General features: G+C 33.1%; 1 protein-coding gene across 5 annotated transcripts in view; it reads left to right on the plus strand.

Annotated features, from left to right (window-relative positions):
• Positions 1-20,245, plus strand: part of STXBP5 (syntaxin binding protein 5) — a 214,530-nt gene that overhangs the window by 141,983 nt on the left and 52,302 nt on the right. For 4 of the 5 annotated variants that reach the window (XM_072643662.1, XM_072643661.1, XM_072643664.1 and 1 more), the window contains exons 17-18: positions 867-992; positions 2,151-2,302. In XM_072643662.1, the coding sequence (XP_072499763.1) occupies positions 867-992; positions 2,151-2,302 (278 nt within the window). Of the gene's footprint in view, positions 1-866; positions 993-2,150; positions 2,320-4,095; positions 4,181-20,245 lie in introns of all 5 variants that reach the window. The other variant, XM_072643665.1, reaches the window with a different exon arrangement.

Consider the following 20,245-nt stretch of genomic DNA (forward strand, 5'->3'; position numbering starts at 1 on the left):
TATTAGAACTTCATTACTTGACAGGCACATTCAGCTTTCTTTCCCTTTTGTCACTCACCTTTTACCTACTTTGTCTTAACAGTTGCCTTCTTTTTCTCCCCCTTTAGCTAGTCATTCAGTTTCTCAATTTCTTCCAAATGTCGCTTTCCAAATTCGTGCTTCTTTTCATCCCACATTTCCCAAGTCTTACAAATCACCTTCATAAGTCCTTTTCCTTCAGAGCAAGTGTTTCTATTCCTTATTCTTTGGAAACCAGAAGTAGAATTTTGTTTTGTAAAAGATATTTCTTCTCTTTGATCTCAGATGGCAGAACTAATATCATAAAATAAGAATCCAGTTTGGTGTAAAACAAAATGTCATAATAATTCATTGTTCAAAATTGGAGTGTCCCTACCAGAAGTAGCCGAGTTATCCATCAGTCAGTACCTTCAAGCAGAAAATGGATAACCACTTCTCAGAAATTAAGGAGGAAATTCCTGTTCCAAATATTTGGTATAATAGAAGTCACGTGGGAGTGCCTTGTTCTTATGGATCTTCTTAATCTTACATCTAGTCAGATTGAGCTCAATAACTTCCCCTTCTGCTGAATACCTATAATTCTTATGATCTTTATCACTAATCAAGCACTTATGTAAGGTCTTAAAATAAGGATATTTGTGTTACATGCCTATATAAAAACTTCTACAGAGCAATATTATATACACCTTCTAATTTTTTATTACTTTGCACAATGCCTTCCAAATATATATTATATTCTCAATAAAAAGTTGTAAATGAGTCAATACTGTGTTTTCAATTAAAGCTTCAGGATAACAAATTATTAAAAGGAGAATGGAAATAAAGTAACACGTTTTGATTTGTTTCAGGGTTAAAAATTCTCCTCTCAAGCAGTCTCCAGGCTATCAGACAGAGCTCGTTATTCAGCTCGTGTGGGTAGGTGGAGAACCACCACAGCAAATAACTAGCCTTGCTGTCAACTCTTCCTATGGCATGTAAGTATAAATTGTGTTTCTTACCAATCTCTTCATAATATGGTTTTATTCTCTCTTTATCTCAATTATAAATTGATACTGTTATAATAGCTACATCTTTTATACATGTACACTTCATTTCATAGTAAATAATCTTTTGTAACATTGCACTGATATAAATAAAAGTAGTTGACAGATAAAGCAATGTAATATTTAGGGTAAAATTGTAAGAATATAATCCCTCAAAGAATATTTCTCTTTGACATTTTGGTCTAATAGAAGTTCTTGGAAAGGACCTTGTTGTTCTTTCTAGAATCTAATTTATAATAGTCTGTAGCATGAATGTAAAATATAATGTTATAATTGGATGCTGTGTGTGTGTATATATATGTATGTATACATACATATATATACACACACATATGCATGCATATTTAATAGTATGTGTAAAGATGTTGATGTATTTATGTATCTGTGTATATAGAGACAGGTTCTGATCAATGCAAATAATGAATCTCATTAAATGATTGCATGTATTCAAATTCATACTATTTAAAGTTATAATTAGGTAAAATATGATCAGTTGTTCCAGCACAATGGAAAGATGCAGTGCTAATTCAAATATTGTAACTGCGTCAGAGGATTCATTATTCATACTAATAAGGACCTAGCTATAATTATTTTTTGTAACCCCCCAGTGAACTTTTAAACATATAAATATGGAAATAATATATTATACACAATATATCAAGGATTCTTTGACTTATTTAGTGTGAAAACACCTTATACTATTCTGTCTCATAACTTCTCTCTTACTGATAGACATAGAAAATTGCCTTAGAATCAGTGACTAGGTGACTTTCCTGTAGTCTCACATCTAGTAAGCGTTTGAGGCAGAATTTGAACTCCTGTCTTCCTGACTCCAAATCCATCACTCTTTCAACTGTGCCATTCAACTTCCCTAGTATATTATTTAATTCGGTTTAGTATAGGACACATCAAAGCATAGCTCATGAACATGTGATTCATTTCTTGTACCATAATATTGAAAAGAAAGTCTGATAAATATGTGTGTGTGTATAATCTTTATCTTCCAATCACAAAATTTAAAGTTGAATTTTACTAATTCTCTTTTTCTTTTGAAATATAATCTTTTTTTTAAAATTTTTCCATTCACAGAGTAGTTTTTGGCAATTGTAATGGTATTGCAATGGTTGATTATCTCCAGAAAGCAGTGCTTCTTAACCTTGGCACCATTGAATTATACGGTTCTAATGATCCTTATCGACGAGAACCCCGATCACCACGCAAATCTCGACAACCATCAGGAGGTAAGAGCAAAAATTGTGTGGTTCAAAGAAAATTCAAGGCCTTTTCAAAACCTATCTAAACTATTCATTATTTCTGTGAATTAAATATGTCATTAAATTAAGCTAAAAAAAAATCTTTATAAAAATTTCCAAGTTTTACCTGATTATTTCTATGGTTTATTTTTAATTTTTTAATTAATTCGTTTACATGTAAAAACTTTTTTGGCTTAAGTCCTCTTTATATAACTTTTCACAGCCTTCAATTTTCATATAAATCACATAAATAAAATAATTTGTTGTGTGTCATGGACTACTTTGCGAATCTGATTAAGCCTATGGACACTTTCTAGAGTCACATTTTTAAATACATAAAATATGGAGGATTACAAAGGAAAGTAGTTATATTGAAATGCAATTATCAGAATGTACTTTTTAAAGTTAACAGATCCTCTGTTGAGTACCCCTGATCTAATGATCATGGCCATAATTATGAATTTTCCTAATATGTTATAAAAACTTTTAAAAAACAATTACCTTGTTACTACTTTTTGTTTGCTATTTTTTCAAGCATGACAGATAATGATTTCAATTAGCAAACATTTAATAAATGCCTACTCAGTGGAAGGCACTCTGCTAGGAATATAAAGACAAAAAGAAACAGTGCCTGCCTTCAAGGCACTTACATTCTATTGGGAAATATAATGTAAATAGAGAGGGAAGTAAATACTGTTATTTGAAGAGTAAGAGAGCATTAACAGCAAGGAGGGTCAGTCACAGAAGAGGTGGCACCCAAGTTGAGCCATAAAGGAAGACAAAATGAGGAGATAAGGAAAGAGAGCTCTAGACTCACCAGTTAGTCTCTATTGATATTTGATGATAGGATGGGGAACTTTGAATTTAGGGAATAGTAGTTTGACTACAACGTAAAGCTTATGAAAGGAAAGGAATAGTAGAAAATAAAACTGGAAATATAGTTAGGAGCTTTATTGTGCAAGGCCTTAAATTCGAAGGGGATTTATATTCATCCTAAAGGGAATAGTGCATCACTGTCACTGAGGATTGTGAGTAAATCTCTTTGTAATTTAGTTGATCAGTTGTATGGAGTATGTATAGGGGGGTAAAATTGAAAGCAGAGAGACAAGTTAGGATGCTTCATGATAAGAAATCATGAAGGCCTGAAATAGGATGATTGCCATGTGGGTGGAAAAAGTGAGATGGTTTTGAAAGATGAAGTATAGAATTATCACTAGGTAAATATATCCACAAGTCAAAGTATATTTGGTGTTTTCAGCTAATATTAAATAAGTTGACTAGGAATCATCTTCATAGAGTTCTTAATTAAGCTTAAATATAGCAGTTATATAGTATAATTCTAGCTCCAAAAAATATCAGTTCCTTGGTTATAGTATATGTTGATAATGCTTAGCAAAATAAATCACTGTTGAATTTATATTTAAACATCCTTCCTTTAAACAACCAGCGTTTGTGTGTGCATGCACATATGCACATGCTCCAGGTATTAGCTAACCTACAAGTACTGTAATTCTTCTCAGTTGCTTAATACATTTTACTCTAAACCAAATACCAAACCAAATCAACAAACAAAATCCCATTAGGGAGAGAAGAAGGAAATAGAGAGTTATATAATATTGGTGGTTGAATTTATATTTCTGAGCTATCTGACTTTTTTTGGTTGTACTTAAAAGCAACTTTTTCCCCTCATTTTGTAATTGCACAATAACATCCGCTGAGGTGTTTTATTATTTATTAACCACATCATTTTAGTTTTTTTCATCTTTTCATTGCTTTGCCAGTATATACTGATAATGGCTTCTTGCCTGTGTGGCATATCTTGCTTATATTTTTATTCTATGAAAAATCTTCATTCCACTATTTTAAGTAAGTCTTCTCATCAATGAAATGTCTTGGCATGTATGACTTTTGTTACTTTGGGTCATTGTTCATTTATAATTGCTTTTTACACCAACATGTAGTCCTTAAAATAGTCCTTAGTAACTTAGATTTATCACACAATTATGTGGGAATATTATAACTATAGTACATTTGTTCCAAGGAGGAACTTTTTATCTTAACTTTCTTTTTTTAAACATTAATTCTTAAAAGTTTGCAGTTCCAAATTTTCTCCCTCCAGTCCATCCCCCACTCACTGAGAAAATAAGCTATAACTATTATACATATGATATATAATGATGCAAAAATTTCCATATTAGCCATTAGCCATATTGCCTCCTCCCTCCCCCAAAAGTAAGAAAAATAAAATGGAAAAAAATATGCTTCAAACTGTATTCAGAGTTTATCAGTTCTCTCTCTCTGGAAGTTGATAGCATTTTTTATCATGAATCCTTTGAAATCCTTTGAAATTGTCTTGGATTGTTATATTGATCAGAATAGTAGTGTCTTTCACAGTTGTTTATGGTTACAAATATTGCTGTTACTGTGTACACTGTTCTGGTTATACTTGCTTCATTTTGCTTCAGTTCATATAAATCTTCCCAATTTTTTCTGAAACCATCCTGCTCATCATTTCTTATAATAAAATAGTATTCTGTCACAACTTATACTACAACTTGTTCAGACATTCCCCAATAGATTGGCATCTCAGTTTCAATTCTTTGCCACCACAAAAAGAACTATTATAAATAATTTTTGTACATAATGGTCCTTTTCCCTTTTCTTTGATCTATAGACTTATTAGTGATATTAACAGATCAAAGGATATGTAGTTTTATATCTCTTTGGACACAGTTCCAGATTATTCTACAGAATGATTAAACTAGTTCACAACTCCATCACCAATGCATTAATGTGTCTATTTTTCTATATCCCCTCCAGCATTTGTCATTTTCCTTATCTGTCATGTTAGCCACTCTGATGAGTGTGAGGTGGTACCTCAAAGTTATATTAATTTTTTCTAATTTTTAATTTCTAATTTTTCTCATCAATAGTGATTTAAAACATTTTTCATGTGTCTATTGGTAACTTTGATTTTTTTTCTTCTAAAATTTCCTATTCATATCCTTTGACTTATCAATTGGAGAATGGCTCTTACTTTTATTAATTGGGTCCAGTTCCCTATAAATCTGAAAAGTGAGACTTTTATTGCTATAAAATCTCCCCTCCCCCCAAGTTTTCTTCTTTCCTTCTAATTTTTGGTTACATTTGGTTTTCTTTGTGCAAAAATCTTTTAATTTGATATAATCAAAATAATCCATTTTACTTCCAGTGATCCTCTTTTATTAACGTTGAACTCTTCCCTTATCTATAGATCTAACAAGTTAATTTTTTATGCTTCTTAATTTTTACATCTAAATTATGTATTCAGTACTGCTTATCTTAGTATATGGTGTGAGATATTGTTTTATGCCTAAATTTCTTCCAAACTTCTTTCCAGTTTTCCAAGTAGTTTTTGTTAAAAAATATATATATATATTGAGTTCTTGCTAAGCTTTTGGGGTTTATCAAACCCTAGGTTACTCTGGTCATTTGCTTCTTTATATTGTGAGCTAAATCTATTCCACTGATCTGCCACTCTTATTTCTTATCCAGTACCAGATTGTTTTGATGATTACTGCCTTGTAGTACATTTTAAGATCTGGTACTGCTAGGCTGCTTTTCTTCACTTTTTGTTTTCCATTGATTTTCATTAATTTTCCTTGATATTCTTGTGTATTGATCTTCCAGATGAATGTTATTATTTTTTCTAGCTCTGTAAAATAATTCTTTGGTAGTTTGATGTGGCCCTGAATAAATAAATTAATTTAGCTAGAATTGTCATTATTACTATATTGACTCAGCTTCCCCATGAACAATTAATATTTATCCAACTTTATATCTGTCTTTGTGGGAAAAGTGTTTTATAATTGTATTCATGTAATTCCTGGATATATCAAGGAATAATTAATTCTAATATTATATAAAAATTTGAAAAAATAGATAAAGGAGACCTACCCAAATTCCTTCTCTGATGCAAATATGGTATACCTAAATAAGGGAAAGCAAAAACAGAGAACACTGTGGATCAATTAACCTTTCATCCATTTCACTTAGATTATCAGTTTTATTATGAGTCTGTTATGCATCACCTAAGGTAAAAGAAGGCAGGGGTAGCAATCATGATCTCAGAAAAAGCAAAAGAAAATAAAAGACCTAATTAAAAGAGATTCAAGTAACCAAATTTTGCTAAAACTAGTATTCTGCTCTTGTTACCAAAAATTATAGTGCCTGAAAAGCTATTCACATATTAGAGACATTTAAAAATAGAAAGTCATTATCAATAAACATTCATTTCGCAATGCCAGAATATATTTTAGAAGTTGGCATTATTTCATATTTAGTTTTGCATATAAAATGCAAATAAGCAATTTTGTACTAATGTTAATTTCCTTGTAATTCTTTACCATTGTATATTGATGCAAAAATTTAAACTTTATGTCTTTATGTTTCAAGCATGTCTCTTATAAACTACATATAGGATTCTGATTTCTCGTTTTTTCTGCTATTGACTTCTCTTTCATGAGTTAATTCATCACATTCACTATCAGAGTTATGATTAAAAATTATTTATTTCCTTCTATCTTATTCTCTTCTGTTTATCCTTTTCTCTCTTCCCTTTTTTAATCCTGCCTTTCCTCAGAAAGTCTGTTTTACTTCTGAAGATGGCCTCACTCAGTCTGCCCTTCTTTTTACAGTCTTTCTCTCTGTTCCCCAACCTCTCACCCTTTGTCTTGTCCCCTTCTTCTCATATTTCCCTGCTGGTTAACATGAATTTCTATCATCAACTGAGTGTCTATATGCATTCTTCCCTTTTTAAGCTAGTTCATATTAGAGTGAGGTTCATGTGTTACCTACTCCCCCCACCCTGCCCATTTTCCTCTCTTTTGTAAAAATTCTTCTTTGCATGCTTCTTTTATGTGAGATATTTCCCATTCTTCTTCTCCCTTCCCCTTTCTCCCAATACATCCCTCTTTTTCAGCTTTCTATTTTTCTTTTGAGATCATCTCAGTATAGCCTCACATCCATGCCCTCTGTCTATGTAGACTCCTTCTAACTGCCCTATTAATGATAATGTTCTTGAAGGTTACATATATCATCTTCTACTTTGTAGAATAATTTAATGTCTGGAAGTACAACTCTCCATTCCTATTTTTACTATAATTTGGGAATGTAACTAGTTTAATTATGTTCCTCATAATTTCTTACTCACATTTACCTCTTTGTGTCTCTCCCAAGTCTTATGTTTGAATGTCAGATTTTTCTATTCAACTATGACCTTTTCATCAGTAATATCAGGACATCTATTTCATTAAATGTCCATTTATTTCCCCTCTAGCTTTATATTTAGTTTGCTGGATAGGTTAGTTTCGCTTGTAATCCTAGGTACTTTACATCTGGAACATCATATTCTAAGCCCTCTACTTGTTTACAGTGGTAGCTGCTTCCTTACTGTGGCTTCATGATATTTGAATTTTTTTTTTCCTGCCAGCTTGCAATATTTTTTCCTTGAACTGGAAGCTCTGAAATTTGGCTGTAATATTCATTTTGGTTTCTCTTTAAGGAAGTGATCCATGGATTCTTTCAATTTCTATTTTGCCCTCTTGTTCTAAGACATGAGCAGTTTTCCTTTGTGATTTCTTAAAATGTAATATCAAAACTGTTTTTTTCCAGTAATTATTAAATTATATCTCTTCAACCTGTTTTTCCAGTGAGATTTCACATTTTTCTCTATTATTTCATTCTTTTGACTTTGTTTTATTGCTTCTTGAGTTTTCATGTAGTTTTCATGTAGTAGTTAGCTTCCACTTGAGCAATTCTAATTTTTAAGAAGTTATTTTCTTCAGTGAAGTAAGATTTTTTAAAAGAAAATTTTGGGAAGGTTCAGCTAGAATGCTCAATTATCGTCTTGGCTCTGCCTTGGAAGGACATTTTTTGTTTTTGTTTTTTAAATCATACACATGGACCTCCAGTCTTTTTTAAGAACAAAAGAAACTAGGTCAAAGAGAAAGACTTGGAAAACTAGGATATTCAAAACTTTTAAAAAATGTTTAGCAAAAAGAGAATAAAATTTTAATAATCAGTTTTTATGTTTTGTTTATTGTTTGAGGAAAATTAAATCAATAAAAATTGTCTTATTTCCATTTTAGTCTCTTAAAAGTTGCCATGATATAACCAATCATTAGTTTAAATGAAGTGTTGAAATTCACACCATCTTTCTTTCATTTTATTTAAATATTTTAATTTTTACATAGGGTTCACTGATACTTTTTACATTGTCTTTGCAAGCCCACAATATTATTTATATTGTGTATTACTTAAGTAATATCATTTTACACACAACAAAGCAAGATAAATAGCTTTTCTTCATTTGTCTGTAAAATATTACACTGCAGTATTTTTATTTTGTCAGCATTAGATGCATGTAATAAAAAAAATCATTAACTAATAAAAATCACTTATTGACATTTTCTATATAAAACTAAATTTGAAATAATGCCAATATATTTTAAAATATGCTGTGGCATTACAAGATGAATGTTTACTGATAACATTTTATTTTTGAATGTCTCCAATATGTGAATAGCTTTTCAGACACCAGAATTTTTGGTTACAAGAGTAGAATGGCTTATTTCAAAAGTGACTTCTCACATGTATGATATATATTACATCTTTGAAAAAAAAATCATCAATGTATTGGTGTCTCCCATAAAATTGTTGAACAAAATTAAAAACATTGTCCTTCTATTTAAGCTACAGTGCAGGCTTTTGGCAGAAGTCTGGTTCTGCTATAGTTAGAACAGCTGATAAATTCTTGATTTAAGTGATAATATTCCTTGGAAAGGAGGAGAAATAGCAATGGGGAATTGGCTAAGCTATACACTTAAATTCATACAAATAAACCCAAGTTGGTGGTGTAAAAACGATGAGAACTTTGATGGAAAAAAGGAATTTTGTCATCTGATAGTTCACTTTGGAGAGACAGCATAGTATAGTGAAAAATACATGAGACATGGAGAGACACAGATTCAAGTTCTGGCTGAATACTCATTTGTTAAAAAAAAATATAATAATAACTGAAATACATCATACGGTTATTATGAGAAAAGTAGTTTGCAAATATAGAAACTATGTAAATGAGTAATTGTTAGTGTTACTGCAAAATGACTTTAGAGAAAGGTCCCCCCCCACCCCATATGTGTAGCAAAAAATAAGCATGATTACATGAGAAGGAATATAGAAAGGAATATGTTTCAGGAGTGATAGAAGATCCCTATGTATGTAACCAGAATCATTTTGCTGTAGAAGCAAAGAGAAATCAATGTGACTATAAAGGGAACTTCAGTCAGCCCAGATAAAGGTGTAAATCTAAATGTAGCTACATAGCACTACCTGTATCTTTTTAATTTATGTGTGTGTGTATTTTGTTATTGTTTAGTCTTTTTGAGTCATATCAAACTCTTTGTGACCCGATTTGAGGTTTTCTTGGCAGAGAATACTAGAGTGGTTTGCCACTTCTTTCTCCAGCTCATTTTACACATGAGGAAATTGAGGCAAACAGAGTTAAGCAACTTGCCTAGGGTTGTATGACTAGTAAGTGTCTGAGGTCAGATTTGAACTCAGGTCTTTGTGATTCCAGGCCTGGTGCTGTATTTACTACACCAAGCTGTATGTATGTATATATGTTTTATATACGTGTGTGTGTATATATACATACACTCACAAGTGTATATGTATATATGCACACATATACCTATTCACACAAGATTCGAGGAACTGCATATAACCAAAGACAAAACAACATGTAAAAGACAGTGTTATGAAACTTAAATTCCAGAGTAAATGGAAGTTTATAAAAAATTTTAAAGAAAAGCAAAAGATTTGAATTTTTTAAACTATATATTCAAAGCAAAAAGGTAAACAAAGAAGGAATAAGACAATTGCTTGGGATAGGATAATATGAAAACAGAAAATAGAACTACTCATTTCCTGTTTTGCTTCTTCATGAGGGATAACCATCTCAAACTTGAAGGGGTAAAAAAAATGTAAGTGTAATTGAAACCCAGAGTAGCAAAATTGATAGCAAAAGAACTACCTATCCTCTTTAAATATAATCAAGGATCTAGGCCTTGACTTTTACAGTACAAAGAAAAGAAAGCTTTTCTTAGGTGATCAAAGAACTAATGCTAGTATTTCTTTGAGAAATGGAGGGAGAGATATACTAGAAGATTAGACAGATGTCCTTATTTTCAATTTTTGAAAATGAGATTCTTAAGATAAAAATCTCTAGTCAAATGCTAGAGTGGATTATTAAAGAGATTTATAAAAAGAAAAAATATATTTACAATATGATATGAATTCATAAAGTGTTAATAAATGGAGTGATAGCAAGCGAGGATACACATCTCTAGATTATTGTTCTTTTGAAAAGCACAACTGTTACTTTTTTTAGTGATCTGAAAGAAGATATCTTTTGCAAAATTTGGAGAATGTACATGTGAGAAGCATAGCTAATACACTGGAATACAGCAAAGTGAATCAGATTGAAAAAATGGAATGATGCTCAAGTAATCAACTGGATGAAATTTAATATTGATAAATTGAAGTTCTCCATTCAGGTTTAGAATATTGTTGTACAACTACAGGCAGGAAGACCAGATAGCCCTTAATATCAAAAGACATGGGAGTTTTAGTTGACAAAAGATGAATATAAACTAAAAATTTGGAAATGCTATTAAAATGTAAATGGGGTTTTAGATAGCATTAAAGTTTATCATCTCGGGTAAGGAAGGTAATAATCCTACTGAAAAGTGTGTCAGAACACATGTTAAATATTCTCCTTTGTACCAAGTATTATACTTCAAGTGGGCATTTAACAGATATGAGATTGTTGAGAGTAGGATAACCAAGAAACAGTGCATTTGATTAATAATAATGAAAAATAATATTTGTCTAAATAAAAAATTATTGGAATTGATAACTATCAAGAATTATAAGGATTGTCACATGAAAGAGGGAAAATATTTTCTATGTGTTGCTCTGAGCAGGGGAAGATACTGATCTTTATACTGATACAATAAAGATCAATAAGTAAAGGTCTCTTCGACAGACATATCATTCACATGCAAGATGCATACTTAGGTGTAAAGATATAAAGATGAAAAATGATAGTCTCCACTAGATAGCCATCAGGTATTTAATAGGCATATACTATGTGCATGTGTACGTATAAGTGAAGCATGTAAAGTAAAGACCTAAACAAAGGATTTTAAGATAATAGTGTAAAAGGTAGTTTTCAACTGGAGGGAATCAAGTAATGCTTTGTAAAACAGGTAAAAACTGCACTAGTCCTTGAGGGAAGAGGATCATATCAGGAAGTAAGATTGCAAAGGTAATATATTCCAGTCATCAGAAATAAGACTTTGAAAACACATAGAAATAGTAGAGAATAGGAAAAGATCAGGAACAACTAGTCATCCAGTTGGCTAAATCCAGTTGATTTCTTCAGTGTAGGGAATTCTCAGTACAAGAAACTACCTCCACTAATGCAGATAGGCAATTCATCTTTATCTTGTCTTAGAGTTTCTTGGAGCTGACAAGATTATTGAGATAATCATTTGATTTCTGTTGATTTTGTTATTGATGTGGTCAGTTATGATGATAGTTTTCTTAACATTGAACCAGGCCTGCACTCCTGGTATAAATCCCACCTGGTCATGGTTTATAATCCTCGTGATACATTGCTGTAATCTCCTTGTTAGTATTTTATTTAACATTTTTGCATCACTATTCACTGGTGAAACTGGTTTGTAGTTTTGTTTCTGTTTCAGTTCTTCCTGGTTTAGGTGTCAGCACCATATTTGTGTCATAAAAGGAATTTGATAGGACTTCTTCTTTGCCTGTTTTCCCAAATAGTTTACATATTATTGGATTTAATTGTTCTTTAAATGTTTGGTAGAGTTCATTTGTGAACCCATCTGGCCCTGGGGATTTTTTTCTTTGAGAGTTCATTGATGGCTTGTTCAATTTCTATTTCTAAAATGGGATTATTTAAGTATTCTGTTTCCTCTTCTGGGCAATTTATAATTTTGCAAATGTTCATCAGTTTCCCTTAACTTCTTTAGGAATTTGTGTGCTATACCATTTTGTACTTATATGTGTAGTATTGATATTCATTGTTTATGATATCTTTTAGGAAGATGTCATTTCCTTCCTTTTCTCTTTTAATTAGATCTGTTTTGTTCTTTTGCTGCTCCTGGTATTTTTTTTTTTTGCTTCAAATGAAGCGTAATAGATTCTTTTCCATTTCCTTACCTTTACTCTTTGTGTTTCTTTGCTTTAAGTGTTTCTTTAAAACAGCATATAGTAGGAATCTGGTTTTTAATCAACTGCTATCTGCTTTTATTTTATGGGTGAGTTTATCCCATTCATTTTCACAGTTATGATTATTCCCTGGGTATTTCCCTCCATCCTAGTTTTCTTCCTATTTATCATTCTCTCTTTCTCCTTTGATCCTTTTTTCACCAGTGTTTTGCTTCTGACCAGTGCCTCCCCCAGTCTGCCCTCCCTTTTGTCAGTCCCTCTCCCCTTTTTTCTTGTCCTCTTCCCCTATACAGTAAGGTAGATCTCTATACCCCACTGATTGTATATGTTTTTCTCATTTTGAGCCAATTCTGATGAAAATAAAGGTTGCAATGCTCAACACCCACTACCCCCAAATTCCCTTCCACTGCAATGGGTCTTTTGTACCTCTCCATGAGAGATAATTTACGTCATTTTACCCTTCCCTCCTGCTCCTAGGGTAACCCTCTTTGTCACTCCTTAATTTTTTTTTAATCATCCCATCAAAGTCACCTCTATCTATGTATGCTCCTTCTAACTGCACTAATAGTGTTATAGTTCTTAAGAGTTACAAGTATCTTCCTATGTAGGGCTGCTAACAGTTTAGCCTCATTGAATCCCTTGTTTCCTTTTTCCTTTTAATACTTCTGAGTCTTGTGTTCAAAGATCAATTTTTTTTTGTTTGTTCAGCTCTAGTCTTTTCATTACGAAAACTTGAAAATCATCTGTTTTATTGATTGACCATTTTCCCCCATATAATTATGCTCATTTTCACTGGGCATATGATTCTTGGTTACAGTCCCAACTCCTTTGCCTTCCAGAATATCTTATTTCATGCCCTCCAATCCTTTAAATGTAGTCTACATGTGTAATTGTATAATTCTTACTGTGGTTTCATGGTATTTGAATTGCTTCTTTCTGGATGCTTCCAGTAGTTTCTCCTTCACCTGGGAGTTCAGAATTTGGCTGTGATTTTCCTGGTAGTTTTCATTTTGGGATCTCTTTCAAGAGGTGACTTGTGGATTCTTTCAATGTCTGTTTACCCTTTGGTTCTAGGATATCAGGGCAGTTTTCTTCGATAATTTCTTGAAGTATGATGTCCAGTTTTTCATTTTTTGTGTGTCTTTCATGTAGTCCAGTAATTCTTAAATTATCTTTCCTGGATCTACTTTCCAGATTGTTTGTTTTTTCAATGAGACATTTTACATTTTCTATTTTTTTTTCATTCTTTTGATTAGGTGATTCTTGATGTTTCAGGGAGTCATTAGCTTCTACTTGTCCAATTCTGTTTTTTAGGAGTTATTGTCTTCAGTTAGCTTTTTTAACCACCTTTTCCATCTGACCAATTCTGCTTTTCAAAAGGGGCTTCTTCAGTAAAATTTTGTACATCTTTTTTCCATTTTTTTGTGCTTCTTTTATCAAGCTATTGACCCTTTTTTCATGATTCTCACATTCTCATTTCTTTTCCCAGTTCTTCTTGTACCTTTCTTATTTGATTTTCAAAGTTATTTTTAGACACTTGCAGGAGTTCTTTTTGTGCCTGAGACCAGTTCTCTTGTTTTCTTCTGAGTTTGTATTTTTGTCTTCCCTGTCACCATAATAACTTTCTATGGTCAAATTCTCTTTTTGTTTTGTTGCTTACTTTTTCTGGCCTATTTTGTTACTTTTAAAGTTGAACTCTACTCCTGGGGTAGAGGGGGCACTGTCTCAAGCGAGTTGTGATTACAGGCCCTGGCTACTAGGTTAGTGTTGCATCAGGCCTGCAGGGGCCCTGGCTACTAACCTGGTGTTTTGCTGGGATCTGTGGCGGGGCCTGGTCTTGCCACACGGATACAGGTAACCTGGATGTTTACCTGGTGTTGCTCTGGAGCTGTGGGAGGCCCTGGTCATTCATCTGGTGCTGTACTGGGGCCTGCAGGAGGGCCATGGTATTGCACCAGGCCCATGGGAGGATGGGCGGAGGAAGGCAAAGGGGACAGAGAAGATATGGCCACTTGTCTGGGGCTGTGCTTGTACCCACCAGAGGTGAGTATAGAGGAGGGCTAGTTGCCCACCTGCTGATGCATCAGGGCTATGGGCTTCGGTCACTGACCAGTGCTGGGGCTCAGGGCCTCCTACTGGTTTGCTGAGGCACCGCCTGCTGCTGTCTTGGGAAGACACTGGCTGCTCTGGACAGCACTCCCCTTTTGCCTGAGTGAGGTAGACCTTTCCTGCTGACCTTCCAAGTAGTCTTGGACTGGGAAGTTGTTTTACCTCATCTTTTTGTTGGTTCTACCTTTCTAGAATTTGTTTTAAGGTGATATTTTTATAGTTGTTGGAGGTGAATTTGGGAGAATTCAGGTGATTTTCCATCTTGGCTCCTGGAATTCTCCCCTCTTAACCCTATAAAATCTTTAGAAAAAAAAAAATAAAAAAATCCTTTTGGTAGTCTTCAGAATTCATTGTCAATCATCTTGTTGAAATTTATTCTTTTGTAGCATTCTTCTGTGTTTTTGTATTCATCCTCGGTTATCTTCCCTGGCATCTAGCCTCCATATTTGTCTTTTGAAAATCAGCGGAGTGATGAGTCTATATGCAATCACAATTCTTTCTTTTGACAATTCTTTTTTTCATTGCTATTATTGATATCTTAGTTGTCAAAATTTTGTTCTTAAGGGACCACTAAACTTTCTGAATTCTTTAATATCTTGGGCTATGGAATCCTTACCTTTTCTTTCTCTGAAGCTTTTCGAAATTTTATTTTCCAGTATCTGTTATTGGTTGCATATCATCAATTAATTGAATCACCATATATTAAAAACCTGCTATGTGCAACTTATTGCAGTAGGAACTAGGGATACAAGTACAGTAAGTGAAACAATCCCTACCTAGAAGGAACTTAAATTTCAGTGGGGAAGATAAGGATATATATGCAGAATATAAATTAATATAAGGTAGTTTGAGAGAGAGGTTAGTGGCATTTGAAGGGTTCAGGAAAGACTTCCCAACAGAATGTAATGTTTCAGTTGTATCCTGAAGGAAGAGAAGGATTCTAGGAAGAGGTGAAGAGGGAGTCCATTCTGGGCATGGTAAATGACCAACACACATCCCTAGAGGTAGGGGTGTTCTGTACAAGGAACAGAGAAAAGGCCAGTTTTACTGGATTGCACAGTGGGGAAGGGAGTAATACGGAATGATGTTGAAAAAATAAGTTGAGACTTATTTGTAAGGGGCTTTAAAAGCTAAACTGAGGAATTTATGTTTAATTCTTTAGGCAACTGGAGGCCATTGAGGAGAAGATGTGGTCAGAGTTACGCTTGTGGGAAATTACATTGGCAGTATTATAGGGGATGGAAGAAGTTTGAGGCAGTAAAACCATTTAGAAAGCTGTTATGATAAATTCAGTGAAAGATAAAGTGCACCTGAACTTAAGGTGGTAACTGTTATTACAGAAATGGAGTCAGATGCAAGAGATGTTAAGGAGGTGGAAATGTTAAGTTTGGCAACTTGATTAGATAAGTAGGCTGAGAGTAAGGGGTTGAGCATAACATGAAGGTTGCAACCCTGGGAACCTGGAAGAACAGAAATGAGGTAGTTTGGAATAAGAAAGGATTTGGGAAAAGCAAACTGTGATGTCACATTGAAACTCAGGAGAGGCTAGGACTAGATATATAGATCTGGAAGCCTGTGACAGGGATGATAATTAAATCCATGGGAATTGTGAGTGTGCATAGAGAGAAAAAAGTAAAAGATCTAAGTCAGAGCCTTGGAGAACACCCACAGTTAGGGGGTATTATCTGGATGATGAACCAGCAAAGGATATTGAGAAGATGAGGTTAAACAGGTAAGAGGAAAACTAGAGAACAGTATCGTGAAATCTCAGAAAAGAGAATATCCAAGAAGATGTTCAAATGGAGGTCCAAATGCAAGGTTCAAATGCAGAAGATATGTCAGAAAGCATGAGGCATGAAAAGAAAAGATTATAATATCTAACAATTGAGAGATACATTGGTCAACAGTTGCATGAGGAAGAGGAGAAAGGTATGGGGATTGGGAGGTGAGACTTCATCTCTTGATACCCAGGGCAGCCTCAATGATCATTGATAATTCTAAGAGAAAAAAAAATGGACAAGAGTTTAAAAAGACACAAACAGAAATTTGTTAGAAGGAATATAAACATGGCATCTTAAAAGCTTAAATTCCATAGACAACATAAATACTAAAGAATGAATCAAGAGGAAAAGTTTGGAATAGAGGGAAAGGAAAGAGAATCGATGATGAGATAAAGATAAAGATATCATTCTTAGAAAAAAACAGATGAAGTTGGAAGGGCAAAAGGAGTGGGGAATTTTGATTTAGCCACTTAAACGAGAAGAGAAAAATAAAAGAATTAGATAACTAAATTTTAAAAAAGTAAAAATGAAATCAGTAAGTTAATAAAAATCTCAAAACTAGGAAAAGGGTTTTGACAAATATTGGAGTGTAGTAGTGGGGATGGGAGAGGAAACATCTTGTGGAAATAGGGTTATATCAAAATAGATTTATCCGAACTACTCGAAGAACCAAAGTTCTGACATAATAGAGGAAAAGAGACTAGAAAAAAATCTCACCTCACCCCCCAAAACAACGCAGAGAAACAAATGAATTTAATAATAAGTCTAACTCATAGCTTGAAATATAGATTAAATAATAGCAGCCTCTATGTTCACATTCAGACAAAGAATGACAGATTGAATAAGAAAACAAAACCCAATAAAGTAATATTTACAGGATACATAAAAAAGATTAAGATATATAGAATAAAAATATATCTGGAAAAATTTACTATTCATCAGCTGAATAAAAAAAGGAAGTATCAGAGTCTTGCTGTTAGACAAAGCAAAAATAAAAATTCACAAAAATAAACAGATAAGAAAATTATACTCCTATAGACCACAAACAACCCAATGCCAATTTTTAATTTGTATATTCTAAATGTCATAGCATCTGAATTTGGAAAGGAAAAATTCACCTACTTACAAGAAGGTAGAAATAGTAGCAATAAAAATAGGAGATTTTAACATCTTTCTAAGTTGGACAAATCTAATAAAGATGGGGGCCTTTGGGATGTGGTTGGGTTAGATTGTTGTTCTCACTATGTTAGAATCAAGTTACAGTATGTCCTGTTGTGGCTGAACATACCAATATGGGCTCAAAATGCTCTACCACAGGGCATAAATGTGACTATTTGGGGTGGATTCTCTAAATTTGCACTTCTTGTGTTTCTTATGCGCTACTTCAGTTCTGCTTTGCTTATAGAGCACAGCACCTTCTTTGATGAGGGCACATTACACTAGGCTGTCCTGTGCCATTGTCTAACATGTCACACAATCATTTCTGAAGTTCAAAGAAAAGAGAAAATATAGAATTGAAAAAATTACTATTTAAGTTAGGACTAAAAGATTCATGGAACATTCTGGATGGGCTGCTAAGTAATATACATATTATTCACCTACACATGGCACTTTTCCAAAAATTGACCATGTATTAGGGTACAGAGAAAACACAAATATAAAAAGAGAAATTATACTAAACACATCCTTTACAAACTATAACAGAAGAAAAATAGTAATCACTTCATGAAGCATGAACAAAAGACATGATCTTAAATGGCATCCTAATAATAAAATCCTACATGAGTGGACTAAAAAGAAAGATCATAAGAATAATAAAAAATATAAATGTGTGAGAGACAATGACAAGTAGCAAACAGAATGTCAAGATTTCTGAGATACAACCAAAACAGTCTTTGGAGGAATACTTAAATCCCCAAACACACATTAATAAAATAGAAAAGATGAATGAACTAAATATGCACCTTAAAATTTGGGAAAACAGCAGATAACTCCAAAATAAAATAAGAAGTCTTGATAATGAGGTGAGAAATACATAAATAGGAAACCAAAAAGACTATAGAACAGTCTTGGTGTTATAAAAACAAAAGTTGCCCAGCCAGAAAAGAGGCTTCATTTTAATGGGGAATATAAACAAATAAACAATTAAGGAAACACCAGAGGGTAGAGATTATTAATTCCTTGGATTAATCAGGAAAGGCAATCACTAAAGTAATCCCAACTGAGATGTGAGCCTTGAAGGAAGACAGAGAAAAAAGAATGGACTTTCCACGGATAGGCAAAGAACTAGAAAAAGAAGCTGGAAAGTTTTATGTTGGACTGGCTAGTTGGCTGGTTTAATTGGAACTTGGAGTTCATGAAAGGAAATAAGATGGAGTGAATCTGGAAACAACCAGACTGGGAAGGGGCTTAAATGCTCACCTGAAGTGTGTGTGTTTTATCCTAAAGGTAAATTGAAGCCCCTGAAGATTCTTGAGTAGAGACATGGTCATGATGACTCAAAATATCTGCCTGTTTTTAACAAATCATGAAGTTTGTGTTAGGAAGGATATTTTTAGTTTGCCTGACTTAATTACCCTGATCTCTAGGTGTTTCTCATCCTTCTCTTGGTCAATCAGATACTCAAAAGAATTAAATTCTTTTAGATCTTGAAAAAAAAATAAAAAAATAAAAACAAAAGTTATCAGCAAATATCTATTCAAATTAAGCACCCAGAAAAATAGAGGTACTTCATAGTTTTGTAGAGAACATTGTCTATCTAGTGATGAGATTGAAAACTAAATTGCAAAGTTTTTAGAAGTTAGTGAGAAGAGAGGAAGTGTTGGCAGTGGACTTAGACAGTTCTTTATGGAAATTGGATCCTGAAAAAGAGGAGTGGATTGTTAGCATGATAGCTGGTTGAGTCTAATGAAGGCTTCCTTTCCTCCTTTCTCTCTTTTACCTTCTCCCATCCTTCCATCCTTCTCTGTTCCTCTCTCATTTATTTCTCTTTTTTTCTTTCTTTTGAAGACGTTGACATGCTTGAAGGGAGTAGAGGAGGGAACCAATAGATAGAGGTTAAAGATTAGATTAGAGAAAACAAAGTATGCTTAAAGCTGCAGTCTACTGGGAGAGATAGAAGAGAGATGTATAAAGGTGCTAATCTTTGCAAGGAAAAGGGCCACTATATTTTTAAAGTGGGGCATTATATCAAGGTTTTTTAAGATGAAGAGAAAGGGAGAAAAGGGTACTGAGTCAAGAATATCTTATAACCATTATTAAGTAGAAACTTGCAGTCTTTCATAAACTTAAGGTGATAGAACAACATAGTACAAATGCTAACCTCATAATATCATTGAGAATTCAACAAATAAATTTTACTGGAACTGAAGCATTTATTAGAAACTAGCACCACCAACAACATTTAAAGTTTACAAAGGGCTCGTTTGTCACTAATATGATGTTATCACTTCTAAGGCTTGTCATTTCTTCAGCAGCCCATTTTTAACCTTACTCTGAAGAACTGCAGATTTATAGAATGTATCTTATCTTTAAAAGTACTTTTTGAAAGCTGCTTTGGTTGTAAAATGAAAGAGTTTTTGATTACTGTATGTGTGCAATTCAAGTATATAGGAAAAAAGCATTTTAATACTGTTATTTTTGTAGTATACTCACAAAATTACAGTATTTTAAAATTTAATCATTTTGACCCAAATGAAATCTTTTACCCTAACATTTAAAGTAAATGTGTCAAATAATA

This window comes from Notamacropus eugenii, chromosome 2 (genome assembly GCF_028372415.1).
Source record: "Notamacropus eugenii isolate mMacEug1 chromosome 2, mMacEug1.pri_v2, whole genome shotgun sequence".
Taxonomy (NCBI): Eukaryota; Metazoa; Chordata; class Mammalia; order Diprotodontia; family Macropodidae; genus Notamacropus; species Notamacropus eugenii.